This window comes from Grus americana, chromosome 1 (genome assembly GCF_028858705.1).
Source record: "Grus americana isolate bGruAme1 chromosome 1, bGruAme1.mat, whole genome shotgun sequence".
In the NCBI taxonomy this organism is placed as follows: Eukaryota; Metazoa; Chordata; class Aves; order Gruiformes; family Gruidae; genus Grus; species Grus americana.
The window spans coordinates 161,434,150-161,452,413 of NC_072852.1; the positions used below are offsets into that span (position 1 = coordinate 161,434,150).

At 40.6% G+C, this 18,264-nt stretch overlaps 1 protein-coding gene across 10 annotated transcripts in view; it reads right to left on the reverse strand.

Annotated features, from left to right (window-relative positions):
• MBNL2 (muscleblind like splicing regulator 2) overlaps positions 1-18,264 on the reverse strand; it is a 73,079-nt gene that overhangs the window by 18,755 nt on the left and 36,060 nt on the right. For 2 of the 10 annotated variants that reach the window (XM_054821650.1, XM_054821588.1), the window contains exons 2-7: positions 16,873-17,037; positions 13,631-13,831; positions 12,184-12,447; positions 5,621-5,674; positions 4,794-4,947; positions 1,411-1,446 (exon numbers count right to left, since the gene is read on the reverse strand). In XM_054821650.1, coding sequence (XP_054677625.1) covers positions 1,411-1,446; positions 4,794-4,947; positions 5,621-5,674; positions 12,184-12,447; positions 13,631-13,831; positions 16,873-17,037 — 874 coding nt within the window. Of the gene's footprint in view, positions 1-1,410; positions 1,447-4,793; positions 4,948-5,620; positions 5,675-9,446; positions 9,492-12,183; positions 12,448-13,630; positions 13,832-16,872; positions 17,038-18,264 lie in introns of all 10 variants that reach the window. The other 8 variants (XM_054821668.1, XM_054821625.1, XM_054821606.1 and 5 more) reach the window with 5 other exon arrangements.

Consider the following 18,264-nt stretch of genomic DNA (forward strand, 5'->3'; position numbering starts at 1 on the left):
AGGGGAACCATGGAAGCAATGAACAGGAGGGTGCAGCATTATGGTAAGAGAAGTGGTATTTTTGGCATGGTGAATATCAAGAGCGGCAAGCCATCGTCATGGGTTAAACCGGCAGATGGCATGCAATCACAGTGCAAAGCGAGAAAGCGTGGCGGAGAAATAAAAAAAAGGGAAAATAGCTTATTACAAGTACAATTAAAGGAAGGTTGTCAACACAATCGGCGATTCCCAGAAAAAAAAAAAAGAGCAAGGACCATTGATAACATCGGCATTATCGCTAAGAACAGGGTTACTTGTGTAAACGAGTGCTCCACCAAAATAGGCCGTTACCTGAGAATTGTTACATGGGCAATTTGTTTTTCCCCAGTATCAATACAAAGCGCTCAGAAAAACAATTCTACTGAAAAACCATACAGTGGTTTGTACTGGGAAGGAAATTGATAAATGTTTATCTTAATTTTTAAACATAATTAAAAAATGAATTATTTTCATGTATCTTCATTTTGAAGTAAGCCAGACACTTGCTGTCTTCCTTTATAATCCAATTTATGCTTTTCTCCTACTAGCACTGCATAACCGTTAGACTTTATCGGAGTTAAATTACCATCTGCTTTGAGGCAAAAATCAGGAGAAGGATGATAATAATTTTCCTGATTTAAATACTACTTTGTTTGATCTAAAAAAGCAAGGTCAATTTTGTGAAAGTCGCTGCTTTTGCTCATTTTAAGAATGAATTTTAATCAGCATCTTCACAGGAGAATTATTAACTTGATGTTTTAAAGGCTTGTTATTTTAGCTGCTTATCTGAGTAGTCCCACAAAAAAAAAAAAATCACTGGGAAAGGGCTATAGAACAGAAGATTACTTTTCTGTCTTAGAGGCTGTTGCATTGGACTTCCATTTTGCATGCCCAAAATGTTAATTCCAAGCTGCAAATATATTTAAAGGAGGAGTGAGATTCAGATCATGAGTTTCAACAGAACCTCTGTGGATCAAAGTAGGCATTTCTGGGAAACGCTGATAAAACTTTCTAACACACAGCAAAAAGGAGAAATAGGCACACCACTATGAAACTTTAGAACACTGATGAAATTTGCTGGCTTTTTTCAGTATTTTATGATTTTATAGTACTAGACAATATAAAATATAAAGAGAAATAAAACTTTGAAAACTGAAAAGCAGACTGGAATTCATGGTATTATGCTTTTGCAGTGTAGTTGTTATAGCAGGTGATATCACATCTAAACTGCAGCTTTCATCTACAAATCTAAACACTCTGCAAAGTCAACCAGAAGGGCAAGCAAACCTTTAATTCTAGTCAGCATCTAAATCTGGCCTAGGATTTTTGAAACAAGTGAATATACATCATATACAGCATAAAAAGAGATCAATAAAGAAATTTGGAACCTACCAATACTGGTAGCGGGTGTCATGCACAAAACTGACCCTGCGTGTCATGCAATGATAGGTGAAAAAAGTGGATAAAGGGAAGAAACAGGTTAGCCGTTTAGAGTTAACATTCAAAGTGAGATTCAAGCATAACCACAGAGAAGTAAGTTAGTTAAATGAAACTGTAAGGTCATTCATAGTTTTGCTTTAACACAAAAAAAGGTGATTATGTTCTTACTAAACTTCTACCTGAGTATACTGTGTGACTTTTGGCATGTTTCTGTGTACGTACGAGATACTTCATAAACTTTTTTATTTAGTACTTTTATCCTTTCACTTAGTACTTTTGCAGCAACGGGGTTTTGTTTACAGAAACATCTTTGGTTAATGATCACATTATTTGGGGATTTTAGAACTCGTTGCGTAACACAGCTTGGTGTTACGCAGGTCAACTTTCACCAACTTTTTGATGTGCAGCGGAGAAAGAAGTTAAAACGGAATTAGCCGATACTGTTCTGCCGGAGCTTTGCCAAATTTGCATTTGATGTCAATGTACTCGTTCTTAACACGACGACTGAGGTGGAGAGGTGCTTTCTGACCAAAGAAAATACTACTGGGACAAGTCCCCAAGCTGAACACCTCAGAGTGCGTAGCGTTCCAGCAAAAGTCTCCCAGCACACCTCAAAGATGCTCTGGAAGGACTGCTCACCCGCCGCGTGGTTTAGTTTCGGTGCCTAGTCCACCTTTAACCTTTCTGGGAAGACCGAATGAAACAAAAGAATAGCGTGTTTTCAGTACGGTGCATATAGCAAGCTGGTGACAGTGAGCAGGTAAGGAGACTAGTCCCATATACACGCATATTTGATACGAAGTCAAATATGCTTCCTGTATTCCTGCTTAATTACTACCGCAGCCATTTATCCGACCTTCATAGTAGCGGTGTAGCTATGAATGACCTTACCCAAGAACAGTCCCCGGAGAATACACAAAGTTCCTCCTCTAGAGGCTACAGAAACACTAACAAACAGCAATGGGAAGAGAGAAAAGATCTGTTGTTTTTAAGATCATTCATCAAACAATAAGGAGGAGGTGACAAAGCAATCAAACTGATGTAAAACAAACAAAGTGCAGAACTTTGGAGGTAAGCCATGCTACGTCAAGCCCCACACTTTTCATTAGGGGAGCAAGTGGTTAAGAAAGCAGAGAAGTTATATAAAACAATTAAGTTTTATATATATTCCAGCAGCAAAACTTGTCTTAAAATTTAACTTAACACACACACACACAAGGAACACATTTGAAAATTATACTGGTTCAAAAAATATCACATAATCATTTAAAATCCAACAGATAATGTCATGCATTGCTCCTTAGACCTGTGTGGCATTACGGTCCTTACACCCACCAAATCCAACCTTCCCAGGAAACGTGGGAATATCAGATGCAGCATCTTTAACGAAAAGCTCATGGCGCCCACTCATATAGAGGGGGTTCTGCTTTCCTAACCTCCTCCCATACCCCACTCCTCTCTTTAACTTCCTTTCTAGGTGCTGATGGTGTTTGCAAAGAGCAGGAGGTTCAGCACCATGAGAAAGGTTTTCCACTCTGGGCCTGGGCTCATTCTGCTATGTTATCCCTCTGTTTCTTCTTTTTTTTTTTTTCTTTTCATGCACTTGTTTTGGGACTTGCCAGCAACTTGGGCCTTAAAGTTTGGTTCCAAGATCCACCCTTCCTACCATCAGAAATTTGTAAGATAAAACTATAATTGCAACCATTAGCTGGAAAAAAGGATGGACAATAAAAAGCACAAAGACTGAGCTACTTCAGGAAGCACGAGCACTCCAAAAGTCTGGAAAATATCCAAATGCTATTTCACTGAAAAAGGTTTACACTACTGTATTTTTCCATAGTTAATTTGAAATCCTTGGCAATTGCATACAATAGCGGTAAACCCTGAAAGGGAGTGCTTAAGAGAAGGAATAATGCGTATCATACTGCAAATTCTCAGGGTTAAGTTATAAAATAAATTTGTGGAAATTTCTGTATGTTTGTAAGCATGGGACAGTCTTCCATTCACGTCCGAATAGACAGTCTCACAATTTATTTATTTTTTCCAAACACTCCCATAAATGTTCAGTATGTTTTCTGCCACAGATATTCTGGTGCACCAATGTGCTAAAAATACGGCATGCTATAACTTACTATTATAAATACAGGGGCAGGCTCCAAGGTTGTTACTCAGGCCTTGTTGCAAAATTCCATGAAGTCAATGCCATCTGTGTTTGTTTTTATCTTTAAAAACATATGGGAATGCTGATAGATCGGGAAATCATCCCGTGTTTCATCTCATTCCTTGTTTAACCGACATTATTTCTATAAACTAAAATAACATCGCTGAAATGTCAAGCGCATTTGCAAACACATAGATTTAAACGATTCTGGAAGTTCACACTCGATAACATTCTGATACTAAGATACGTAATTTGTTAATTACAAATGAAATCGCAGAATTCAGTAGGCAGGATGTTTACCTTTGGGAAGTTTGGAGTGGGGGCGACTGACATAATTTAGAGGGTTATGTTGTTATTGTTTACACGAGTACCTGGCGCATTCTCTCTCTCTCTCTCCCTCCCTCGTGGTGTTAAAGAGAAGCCCTGCCACCAGCCACGGTGCAGTTCAAGCCATCTCTGAATGCTCTGATTTTTACAGAGTTCCGAGCACTGACATACAAATTAAGTTCACTCGTCTTTAGATCACACCTATGAAGAATTATAACCCCGGCTTATTAGCTGTAAATGCTAGGAAAAGCTCTGGTGGCGTTCCAAAACGAAAACCACAAAAACTCATCTGATGCCTCAAAGCCCTTTAGTGCAGCTGCAGGGAGCGATGCGTTTTGCTGGCGCATCCACGCGGGTATCGACCGGAAGGTCGCAGCTGGTGCTCCCCTTCTCGCTCCGCTCACGCGCGGCCGGGGTCATCCCCACGGCTGCAAAACAGCACCCGAGGGAGCAGGAGGATGCGCCTCGGCCACGGTACGCTTCCTGTGGCATCTCTGAAGCGTCACGCTTTTCCCAGCATTTTTGTTAGCGGAACTTTGCCCTCTCGTCTCCTAGGAGAGCGCTGGCAGATAAAAGTCAAAATCCAGCCAATTTAAGGTAGGGGAAAAAGGGGCAAACTCTGGACAATGATGAAGGAGGGTATGCACGTGAAAAGCAGCCTAAGGGCACGTTGCAATTTCTGCTCGAATTCTCGTGCTGTGCGGGAGGAGTTAATAGCTGTAAATATCCGTGCAGGCTTCACCTCGAGTAGGGCAGGGAGCATCATAAAACCTTCTGTTAAGGGCAACTGCCTGACACAGAGGCTGGCTAAGGAATGCTAAATTGGTTCAATGTGGGTACAACATACCTGTTGGGATAAACGCTGCGTGTTGCTGCAACTGAGCATTGGCAAGAGCCTGTTGATAGTGCAAGACACTGGGATTGAAAACGGCACTGGCACCATTGCTTTTTTCAAGTGCTTGTCTCTTTGGTAAAGGGTGAAGAACACCAGGAGGAAAGGCCTGTAAATAAGAAAGTTAGTTAAAACGGCATCACTTTTAAGACGTTGTCCGTAACATATACGTAAATACAGAAACTTATTATTTTTTAAAGCGGCTAAAGATGCCTCGCCATGCATATTAACTCAAAGCACAGCAATGTAAAATGAGTGAAATTTTGTTATTGATAGCAAAAGCATGGTACTATTAACCTAAAACTGTAGCAGCACAACTACTGAAAAGAAAGGCCTTTAAAGCAACGAAAATGGCATTGCCTTTAAATAGGTTTTCAAATATTACAGGGAGAAAAAACCACTTGTGTTTCATTGCCAAGTATTTTCTTTTTTTAATTTAAGTATCGTTTCCTATTATTATACACATTAATGGATTACGTTAAGCGTTTTCAATTACAGAAGCAGTTTTATCTCAATTCGACTTTTCATGAGAGGATATTTAAAAAAATGAAACCATGTTAGGAACCAAACTAAATCGTCTGCGTTTATTACGTATGAGAATGAGATGGATAAATAGAGTTTCCGGTAAATTAACGAGTATGTGAAATCATTTCCGGTTGATGTTTGAAAGTAAAGCGATACAAATTTCATTAGTTGCTTCTCTGAGAGAAAAAAAAATAATAATAATAAAAAAAAATTAAAGAAAAGCTACATGCAAAGCAAAAGGTGAAAGGTCAAAGTACCAGGTCTACAGTTGCTTCGAGAGGTCGCTTCATTGCTTTGGCAGTCGACTGAGTCTTTTAATAACAGGCAGCGAGCACATGATGGCAGTGGGCCAATGGGATTCAAGCGAATTAACATACAGGTAAACAGCAAGCAGAGGTGCATCATGGGAACGGCATTGCATTTGTGGATAGGTGAGAAGGAAAAAAATATTCTGAATGCAATATACAACATACAAAACACTAGGCATGCACAACAACAAAAATGTCTTCTAAAGAAATGAATATTACATTTCGAATTAGTACCGAAGCAAAAATGCATCTACTATACCTTAGTTAAAAGCATATAAGAGAGTAAAATATAGATGTTTGAAATTCAGGAAAGTTGAGTACAACAGCAGCTTGCAGACACTATTAAGCATCGTATAAACACTTCACAGAGATGCAGAAAGTTTTAAGGATACGCCTATAAGAATTCCTGATAAGTTAGTTAAGTCACATTTTCAAGCGGAAAAATCAATTTGGAAGGCTACATTTTCCAATACAAAGCACTAGTGAAAGTTGTAATGCATTACGAATGCTACTAATATCAGTGCTTGCAAGGTGAGGGTCTTTTAATTAAGAGAAATGCGTCATTCAATAGATTTGGGAGTCAAAATGAGAGAGGTTCTCCTTTTCCAATACAAAGCAGAATAAGTAATATGTCTAGTTACACTAACTTATCATTAATTCCTTTTTTATTCCCCTACAGCTGGGCCATTTTTGTAGATTTTTTTTTTTCCCTTATAACTTACCACATTATATTGAGAGGGGAAAAAAAAGTCTTTCAGAATTTAAAACATATTTTCTAAATTTTGCTACAACCTTCAGTACTAGCTTCAGGAGCAGGGAGTAAAAATACTGCTCTCAGTTCATAAACAAACATTAACGTACGAGATATGATACTAGTCCAATATTATTATTTTTTTAAAAGAAAATATTTAGGCATAGTACATAGGCATATACATGTATGTATACTTCCATAACAACATCAAATTATGGCTGATATGATGGCATTCTGTAAAAAATCTTCTCATATAAAATATTATTTTCAAGTTGTACAGTGTAAATAATTCTTACAAACGTTTAGCAAGAAAGGAAGATTTACTTCAAAATCAGAATTTTTACTTTTGTTTTTTAAACACAGGCTGATATTTAGCTCTTTTTAGGATATGCAGATTATGCCTATCTTGACAACAGTATGTGGAAATAGGGAACAAAAGTGGAAAAAAAAAAAGACGACAAGGCACAAAATGCCGATAAAAAATTTATAGTCACAAGATTAGCTAGTGCCAACAGGATATTTTGCAGGATAGCCCTTGCCTATATTCTTTGTTCCTGGCTTTGCTGCACCTACGTTGCATGAGGCTTCCCAACACCCACTCCATCTCCCCTTCAGCACGCTTCTGGATTACGTACCCTGATCTACAGGATCTGCTCATCGGTCTGGGTCCAAGACTCCGACATAAAAAGAAACACCTGGTGCAAAGTGAGGATCTGGAGAACCTTCTTGCAACTAAGCAGGGTGCTGTGCAGCCGACCCCCCATGGGCACCCCCGCAGGGGACATCACTCTGTCTGCTCAGGGCACAGCCTCAGATCCACTCTGCATCCACCACGGGTGGAAGTCTACACAGAGGTGAAGCATTACGACTGAATTCAGCGTTATGTGATGATGAAGTCCAGAAATTCAAATCAACATCATTAAGAGTAATGCGATTCAGTTAATTACCTTTATTATCCAAATGCAGATCTTATCTGATCTCACTCGTTAACTTATTATCTCTGTGTTTATGATTGCCTTTCTCCACTTCTTCTCTATGCTCTTCCTAACCTCACCTCCCCATTTTGAAGCTTTCTGCTGGCTTTCCCCTCATCTTCCACAGCAAATTCAGTCTCACGGTTTTCCCAACCTGAAGGCTTCACCTTGATCTGTTTCTAGACGTACTCATCAACTTTCTTTCCATGTAGTCTCCCCCTCTCTTCAGGCTTTGAGACCGACTGTCCATTTTTCTCTCCCACTTTCATCTTTTCTCTCATTTTGTCCTGACAGTAAAACCTCCTTTCCCTCTTTCTATTCCATCAGGTAATCTCCTGCTCAACATTTGATCTCCTACATAACTAACAACCAAAAAAATCAATAGCTACAGACTGGAGAGGAAAAGCCTATGGAAAGGAAATAAAGGTAATAATAAAAATGATCAAACACACCGAGGCATAGTACTTGTCTGCCGTATGTCACATTGGCAGGCTATAATATCTCCTGGAATACGAGCAAGAACCACACAGCGTAGGTCTGCACGGATGTGCAGGGAACTCCTGACTAAACTCAAACTCAAGAAGAGGTGGAAGCAGGGACAGATGCCCGAGGAGGAACAGGGACACAGACTGAGCATGCAGGGATGGGTTAGGAGAGCCAAAGACCACCTGGAGCTGAATCTGGCAAGGGATGTGAAGGACAACAAGAAGGGCTTCTCCAAGTCTATCAGCAACAAAAGGAAGATGAGGGAAAATGTTGCCCCCCGCTGCTGAATGGGGCAGGCGACCTGGTGACACAGGACATGGAAAAGGCTGAGGTACTGAATGTCTTCTCCACTTCAGTCTTCACTGGTAAGACTGGCCTTAAGGCCAGTGGGAGACCAGTGGAAAAGTCTGAAGCGAGGAAGATTTACCCTCACAGGAGGAGGATCAGGGTAGGGAACATTTGATCAAACCGGATGTACACAAACCCATAGAAGCTGACAGGATGTACCGACGGGTGCTGAGAGAGCTGGCCAGCGTCACTGCAAGGTCACTCTTAATTATCTTTGAAAGGTCACTGTGGCTGGGGGATGTTCCCAAAGAACGTAAATGGCACTCCTATCTTCAAAAAGGGCAGGAAGGAAGGTCTGAGGAATGACAGGTTGGTCAACCTCATCTCAGACCCTGGAAAAGTGATCGAGCAAATCCTCCTGAAAACCATCTTCAAGCACATGAAAGCCAAGAAGATGATGCAGAGCAGTGAGCATAGATTTATGAAGGGGAAATTGTGCTTACCCAACCTGACAACCTTCTACAATGAGACTGGCTTGATAGGTGAGGGGATAGCAATAGATGTTGTTTCTCTTGACTTCAGAAAGGTTTTCAACACTGCCTCCCATTCCATCCTCATAAACAAACTTAGTATGGGCTAAGTAGGAAACAGTTAGATGGATTGAAAATTGGCTCAACTGCCAGGCTGAAAGGGTTGTGATCAGTAACACAAAGCCCAGCTGGAGGCTGGCCACAGTCACTAGTGATGTAAAACTTGGAGGAGTGGTTGACACACACGATAGATGTGCTGCCACTCAGAGAGACCTGGAAAGGCTGGAGAAATGGGCACAGAGGAACATCACTAAGTTCAACAAAAGGAAATACGAAGCCTTGCACCTGGAGAGGAACAACCCCAGGCACCAGGACATGCTGGGGGCCACCCAGCTGGAAAGCAGCTTGACAGAAAAGGCCCTCGATGTCCTGGTGGACACCAAGTTGAACATAAGCCAGCAAAGCACCCTCACAGCAAAGGCAGCCGACAATGTCCTGGGCTACATTAGGAAGAACATCACCAGCAGGTCAAGGGAGGTGATTCGTCCCGTGTACTCAGCAGTGATGAGGCTGCATGTGGAGCACTACATCTGGGTCTGGAGGTCTCAGTACATACTAGATATACTAGAAAACAGTACCATGAAGGGACTGGAGCACCTCTCATATGAGGAAAGGCTGAGAGAGATGGGACTGTTCAGCCTGGAGAAGAGAAGATGCAGGGGAATCTCATCAGTGTATATAAATACCTGATGGGGGAGTGAAGATGGAACCAGACTCTTCTCAGTGGTGCCCTGTGACAGGACAAGAGGCAATGGGAACAAATTTAAATACAAGAAATTCCATTTCAATGTAATTTTTTGTTTTTACTATAAGCATTATTTAACCATGGAGCAGGCTGACATGAAAAGTTGCGGAGACTTGATCCCTGGAAGCTTTCAAAAGCCAGCTAGGCCTGTCCTGGGCAATGTGCTCTATCTTACCTTGCTTAACCAGGGGGGGGTTGGATTACACAATCTCCAGAGGTCTTTCCAACACCAACTATAAATTCACGTTTTAATTTACGTTGTACATTCTCCACTGACTTTTTATCCTGTCTGATGCACCACATGAATATTTGGAGCTCCCTGAGTACAATGATGGATGACACTGCCTTCTAATGGACTTCACACTTAAGCTGTACATGACCTACAGCCTCTTTCACAGTGTCTTTCCCCTTCCTTTTTACTTCAAATGATGGGGTCACCTAAGATCCCTGAGTAAAAATTCCTTAACTTCAACGTACAGAAATATAGACTGAACATTTTCTACAAGGGCTGCAGAATGCCTTGACCTTCAATGGTCTTACAAGCTTTGCCTACAGTGCTCTAACCCTATCCACAACGGTCACTGATACGAGCACCCTCTGGACCAAAGCAATGCAGCCAGCTCCCCAGCCAGGAAGGAAAACCTCTTGGACACAATTTCAACCTGGGAGCAACCTGCAAGTGAACCCTACAGGTAAGTATTTGTATTTCTGCCTTACTTTTGCTCTCTAGATCCAACTGAGTATTCTTGGTCATTCTTGGGTGGCCTTACAGGCATGTGCCTTTTCTACCACTTTTTTGCTGTTAGTGCCATTCCAGTGATTTTTCATTGACTCTGATTGTTTCAAATCTATATTAAATAAAAAAACAATTGGATTGTAAAAAATCTTTTCTGTTTGGTAGTCTAAATATGCCATTAAAATATTCTGTACATATTTTTCTGCAAAAAGATACCCTGAATTACAGGTCCCTGCCTTCTTCTCCTGTGACATTAGAATGCTAACATTTCAATTCGGTGTTTCCAAAAATGCTTCCTCTTGCTTTGAGGCTAATAAAATTCCAATTATGGCTTATTTAAAATCACAGGATATATATCCAACTATTACTGAAGCCCAAAAAAATTAATCCTTTCGTCTGTCTCCTTTCTTCTTTAGTATATTGCATAGAAATATTACATTCTCTAAATGGAGAATAAATATTGCACAATAGAAGCTAATTAGAATGAAAAAACAATCTCCTTTGCTTTAATTTCCAGATGGTATTCAATTTCTGCAAGCACAGGAAAGTTTAACTAAAAATCACCCAGTTTGAAACAGAGACTGGGGATACTGTAGGAGAAAGACTATTAAAACTTAAGAAATGTTCTGTTTGGACATTTACTTTCTTCCATAACTTACCCTTTGTCCCTCAAAAAGTCCGGACTATGCTAATTTGCTAAATACAATAGCTTGGGGTAGTTATATACTGTACTGCATTGTGTTTCTGGTAGGCTTTTTACCCAGAGAATAACTGTATTGTCTATAACTATTGTATGCACTGCCCACAAGTCCACAAACCACATCTGCTTAATTATTCGTCCACTGCCAGCAACGAGGACAATGATTCTTTGATTTGCTGCCAGCAATTTGGTCTCCCAAGTCAGATCCTGCATGCTTGATTTATTTAACTTTATCAATACCACTCTATTTAAATTTATCAACTTTCCTGGTAGCAACCTTAAGAGATATACAATACTGGTAAATGGATGGGCTGACTTGTCTGAACAGTTTTCAGTAAGATCTTAAAGTATCTGAAAATAGAAAGCCCTCCCTCAATATCTTTTCTTCTGACTATAGTTACTATGCTTTTCCTTAATGATTCCCATTTTAGTTTACTACTTTTAAACCCTGTTTTTCTAATAGAAAAATTGTATCTTAGAGAGATTCAGGTAACTTGCCCACAACAGTGGGAGAGGCAAGAGAAGTCTCTAGGTGTGAGATTCATCTAACCAAATTTCAAAAAGATATAGTCGACGCTTTTTAGTCAGCAGGGACAGGCGCATATCTGCAGAGGGCGGTTCTTTCTCATCCTCAGACAGGCACTAGTGGTAGATCAGATGAATGTGCTGGTTTTTCTCCACTACCTATAAACCGAGACCAAGGTGGCTAGGCTAGGCTCGGCTCAGTCATCTGTCTGACATCTAAGGTGGGGGGAGTCGAATCCTAATACAGGTTTCTTTTCTACTACCAATCTCTGAGGCAAAAGCTTTTCTTTTCTCTTTGCTTTTCTTCCTTTTCTTCCAAATTTCCACATGTATATCTGTCATCAAAGAGCAAAAACAGTGTATGTGCCCCTATTTTCCAGAGGACACAAGCATATCAGTTTTATTTCTGCTTGGAAATACTAGGGGCAAATTTAATGTATAATCAAGGCAAAGAACAGAAGTGGTATAGAGTGTCATTTGCTTCACTGTCTTGGATAGAAATACAGCATTAAAATAAGGGCATAAAGAAAAAAAGTGCTTCCTCCCATCAAGCAATAGTAATAATTTTATAAATTCTTATCTTTTACCAAAACAAACAAACAAAAAAAAAAGAGGCAAAAGAGAAAAGAAAGTATAAGCAAACAGCATTAAATTGAAGCAAAATAGGCATCAAAGAGCTTCTGTCAAGAAAAGGCAGCCATATATGCCAGCACTTACCATCACAGTCGCAGCTGCCGCAGCTGCCTGGGCTGCCACCGCAGCCTGGTTGGCTTGGTGTTGCGCCGCTTTGATTTTGGCCTGCAAATGTGCAGGAGGGTGAAAATACTTGCATTTCTCCCTCATGCAACGACCTTTTATGTAATCCATACACACGGTTACGGTGTTGTCGTTTGTGTCAATCATTGTGCTGTCTGCCGGATGCGCAAAGCGGCAATCAGTCTCTCCACGCGCACAGTTTCCCCGCTGGAACTCCCTGCACACCTACGTGCAAAACAACACGTGTTGCAGGGGAAGAGCACGGTGCAATGCGAAAGGGCAGGGAGAGCCCCGCGCCCCCAAAAGACAGACCTGCCCCCTTCCCCGCTTAGTTCAAGTTTTTCTGCGGATTCAATTTAATAAACCCTTCATCTTCTTCTGAGAGAGGGAAATGCATCTGTTTTACCCTTACATGCTTGGCTCCTCAGGTAGCTCTGCGGTACAGCAGCTAAATGAACTTGACGTGCAATAGAAACATTCCCAAACGCCTTTCCTTTTTCCTGTCTAGAAAACACCTGGGAAGGACACTTACTGAAGTAACTGGCCCTGCAAAACTAGCTGGGAATCACAAAATATTCAGTCCCTTCCTGACTACACTTTATATTCTTGCAGCTCCACTGGTAGGGAAGGAGTTCCTCTTGCTGAGACTGGGGGAAGATATGCATCAGATGCACTGTATCTTTTACGGGGTCTACAAATAAAATGGAGAGCCTCCTTAAAAATAATTTTCAAAAGTTGTCAGAATGAACGTGCTGATTTTCCTAAGAAGAAATGTGCTCTGGACACTAGTGCTTAGTGCTTTTGGGAAAGGACATTCATTTCTCCAAGAACCTTTTGGCCTGCTCGTGTACTTGGATGACAGGTTCCGCTGAGCCCAGCCACGCGGAGATCCATCGACATGCAGGAGGCTCTGCACATAGCTGGGGGCTTGCCCCTTCCGCCTGCTGCAGGGTTGGTAACATTTGACATCCTCATTTCTAGCTCAAGGCTGAAAGGCAATACCATTCCCCTAATATCGACCCAAAAGGCTACAAAATTCCCCTAATGTCAATGCATAAAAACCAGGACAGAATTAATACTGCCATAAAAACGTGCCATTAGATATTTCATCAAGGCATACCTTTACACGTATGCGTACTTGAGGTATTTTGGAGGAGATGAACTTTCCAAATGATGCAAATTCATGTTGATGTCTGTGTATTAAATTTGAGTGAACGCACTACCTTAAAAATAACAGTGTTTAATTACCACTGGCTGCAAGCGTAGAAATCCTGCCTGGTTACAAGGTCTTTATTTGTAGCAACTAAATTTAAGCATCGTTTCTAAAACAATAGAGTTTTTCCCTCCAGGATCTTTCACACTGTCTAACCGAGGATTGTATTTCTAGTCACGGCGGTGTCTACAGTACCTCCAGTTTATCAGTCCTGAGGAGTTTCTGGGTAGCAGTTGAACCGGGGACTGACACCGGTGGACTTCCAGGAACAATGACAGGCGGCGTGGGTAGGATCTCAGTCGGGACTAAGCCAACTCCCGGTGTTACTGGCGTTAGGTAAGGAGCAAAGCTAATAGCCGTGTTCGTTCCTATTGTGGGACCCACTGGAAATGTGGGCTGCAAAAGGAAAACACAGACCAAGATGAAAAAAAAACCAAACCAACCCCTTAATCAAGAGCTTACTAGCTGTCTTTTGCATGTTCTTTCTGGTGCTGATTCATTTTCTTAATGAAAAAATTTCAAACAGCTGGCAAAACACACAGCATACTCTCTTCTTTTAATCACGTAACACATTCCAGCGGCAGACGAAGAACCGCCTTTGTAGCTCTATTATTGGAAAAGAGGTTGCCGACGCAAAGGAAGTCGTACTTTGAACCTGAATCTCTATGGAGGTCCAGCTTACAGTGCAGGCTTATTTACACATCTAAAAGTAGAAATAGCATAGACTTTGCTGCCTTTTCTCAATATCTGTTTTCCTTGGGAAAACAGGCTATTTTTCAAAGTACCAGATTTCATAGGTGAAGCGTTATTAACTATATTAAAGCTGTATTTCTAATAAGAGTATATATAATGAGTTCTTTGGCATGTAACTTCCATCTGTTTGCATGCTGTATTTTGCCACCTCCTGCAATTATATGTTACTATGGCTCACACATCTAAAAACCTCACCTTTGCGAATGTTTGTGTGCTCAGCTGTCACCAGTGGCAAGCAGAATAAATATTATAATCTCAGCTGGACACAATATTTAGAAAGGGATTATTCAGGCTTAGCTAGAGTTCATCTTACAAAAAAATTTGATTGGAAGGAATGATACGGGTCTAAAAATCTGGTTCATGCTTTCCTACAGCGAGTCAGTGAAGTCATGACCAGAAGAAAGAACACTTGTGTGATGCTACCAGGGCAGAATGGTGGGTTTGTTACCACCAGTTCCACGGGGCGTGGAGGCAGAATATCGCCATGGTCAGACCACGGTCAGACCTGGAAAGTGTTTTAGTTCTGCAGAGCTGACGTTTACCCCAGAGAGTGAAGCTATAATTATAAATGAGGAAAAACTATGCAGAAAAACAGGACACATCTCAGATTAGCTTTGTCAGAAATTAAGTTCCCACATAAGCCAGCAGCTAGAAATGAACCCCACAACAGCAGAACACTAAGTAAAGATTTAAAAACAGTTAATGAAGGAGAAGCATCTTTCTCATCAAGGTTGCCTGCACGGTCTCTGTTGGAGAAGGGAAGCCAGCCATGCACAGTATGTAGAAAATGCACAAGAGAAAGCATAGGAGCTAGAAGGTTTAGTTCTGTTTCGGTTTGGGGGTTTTTTTGTCTTTGGAACCAATTACTAAATTATAAATCAGTATGAGTTAGTACCAAGAAGATGCTTTGAGCAGCAGATTACCCAGGATACCCAACTGTACGGAAATGACATCTAACTGCCTTAGAGAATTAGAAGTAAATAATGCTCTGTTTTTATCAGAGATCAAAACTGCTTGATAACAAACACCCCAGTTTATATGTCAAGTGTGAGCTAAATTCTTTAGAGCATAATAACGAACATTTATATGAAACAACGGTTCAACTATGTTGAGGACAATATGTGTTACGTAAAATATAAATAACGGCTTTGTATCAGATATAATTTTTAGAATAAATCCACATGTCAAATGACTTCTGTGGAATTTTCTTTCACTTTTTATCCATTTGATCAAGACTGAGTCATCCTAATCTGGCAATTTATATGAAACTGAGAAATAAAACCCGGCACTTTTATCACAGTAATCAGTACAGAAGGCATTACATCAATGAAATTGTAAAGTTCAAATAATGAAATGGGTGAGTAGAAAAAAGTATAATTTTGCCACTTCAATTTCTCTCATAATACTAAGAGGTGGAATCTATTACTTCATCAAAACTTTTTCCAGTGGAAACTCAAGCACTAAAAAGCAGGAAATATCAAAACACATTATGCCAATGTACGAAGATACATTTTGACGAACATGGACCAGAAATTCAGGGACTCCTGACACCTAATTTTTGTTCATGGCTCCCACCTTACAGCAGATGTTTCAAGTGTAAAAACGCATTTGAAAAAGGCATTTGGGGTGAGCTTCCTCTGACCAAATGCAGAAGTCTTCCTCTGAGATGCTTAGACTTGGCTCCTGTGATAGCCCGTGGAAAGACAAAGGCACTTAAAAAAATCAAATCATCTAATCCAAATGCAGATGTCTGAAACAAGTCAAGCAAATAGTAATTAGAAGTGCCCGTGCCTTTTGATAAACTATAAATGGACCTTGGAAGCCCAATGCAGAAGTTGATGCCAACACTCCAGATGCCTCAAGTTAGAGAAAGAAATCCCACTCCAGTGCCTTACATCAGGCAATCAAACTGAGAAAACATCATTAGCAGCCACATGTGAAAAGTTTAATTCAGATTACTTGCCTAACCATGCTCTGGAAGTCTGGTACAATGAGGAGCAAAACTGCAAAGGCAGCCCAGAGCAATCCATCATTTTCACATATATACAAAGACACTGCTCACGCCTGCAAGACTCTAGTTCTGGATTTAAAGTGTTCCAGGCACCATATGCATTACCTTAAGATAAAATGCTGAGTTTGTAAAGTGCATGCTCCAGCAGTTCTCTGTCTTACTCCGAGACACTTCTGATTTCAAGAGAGTAAGAAAATGCTACCCAAAATGACATTAACCTTTCTTCCTGGTCCTGGGATTAAATTCTATTTAAAGCCACTCAAACCCATAGACTCCTGAGAGAGCAACTTTGCATTCCTACTCAAATAGCTTACTAGCAATTATTATTATACAAATTTTCACCTCCAGAAGGATTATAGGTAAAAATCTTGCAAATTTTGACTAAACCTGACATGAACTGAATGAAGGAGAGAAAAAAAAAAACAAAACCAAGAGAGGAAAAAAAAAGCAAATGAGCCTGGGATAAAAAAAAATATATCAAATCTACAGCAACACTCCATTGTATCTTCAAATGCAAACATAAATGAACATATCTCTAGCATCTTGGCAATTCCTTAAGTCAACAGATGGGGACTATTTTTACTGACAATAACGTAGAGAACATTTGCAGGTCAATATAGTCTTCTACTTCCAATTTTACTTACCAATAACACCATCAGAGAAATATACTTACCACTGGCTGTAGTGGTGTCCCTGGAAACATGAACTGCATTTGCTGGGCAAGCATCGCTGCTGCAGTCTTTTGCTGGATTAAGTTGTTTCTGCCATTGATTTCCAGTTGAGTTTTTAAATGTGTTGGTGGATGAAGGTACTTGCAGTTCTCCCTTGTACAACGACCCTGGAAAAAGAAGTCACACTAATTGGTCTACTGCTTTTGATGATAGTTTAATGCCTTCGAGCAAAATCTTACACCATAAACTAAGCAAGAACTAATGAAACACAGGGTGTTTCCTGGGAACTATGTAGCAGGCTGGGAGGAGCCGATGGCCTTGAGCTCTAGCCTCAGCCCACTACCTCTGATTGATCATCAAGGTTATTAGCCACGAAAAAAAGAGAAAGACTTTGAAAACAGGTGATGGCATTTTCATTGTTAAGTACAGATCACTGCTATACAGTTAATACTCTGAGTATTATCCAGACTGCCTGAACTGCCTCTCATGGTATCTTGGCTGGAGTATCTGGTATTGCCATAACATAAATGCTTTTATAAATGACATTACATTATGAAGAACAAATTGAAGGCTTCTTTAAGAGAAATACAGCTTTTAAACACATTATATTAAAAATAATTGTGTCTACATGGCAGTAAGGATCTAAAGTGGCCACCCTCCGCTTGTGTTCTCTCATACGTTCACCCTTATTCCAGTTCACTGCCTTCTGGCCTCCTGTTTTTATTACATCAGCACAACTTTGAACTATTTCCATTCAAGTATAAAAGAACAAAAGTCAAGCCAGTACTTTCGCAGGCTAAATTCAGAAGCAGTGCATGGAGCTAAATCTGAAGGTACGCAGCAAAAGGAGAGCTCCTGATCAGCCTGAAACCAGGAATTTTTAGACAGTGATGAGACAATAAAACCAATAAAAATACAGGTGGGCAGTCACCTCTGAGGTGGCTTGTGTCGGAGAAGATGGACATGGAGCACACCTCTACAAGCAGTGCATGCTGACCAAAATGTAGGTAGAGCAGCGTAAGACGCGCTGATACATTTTCCCCCCAGAAAGGGAAATCGTAGGGTGCACCAGCAGGTTGTGCAGCTGCAGGGCAGGATCTGCTGAGATCAGAAGCGCCTCGATGACACAGCTCACAAACAGTCACAAAATTTTAAGAGCTGTGACCGGTGGACCTACAGCATTAGTCAAACCACATTTGACACACTCAACTTGTAGAAGGTTAGTTTCCAAATTGTGACTTTTTAAAAACTGCTTCTTAAGCTCTCCGTTCACTGAAGTAAGGGCTTTACAACTTTTAGCCAGGCAGGAATATCCTCCTATAGCCAAGAAAACATTAAGATCCCTATGCAAGAACATTGCACAGTACACATGTATGCTGACTCTGCATATGCAC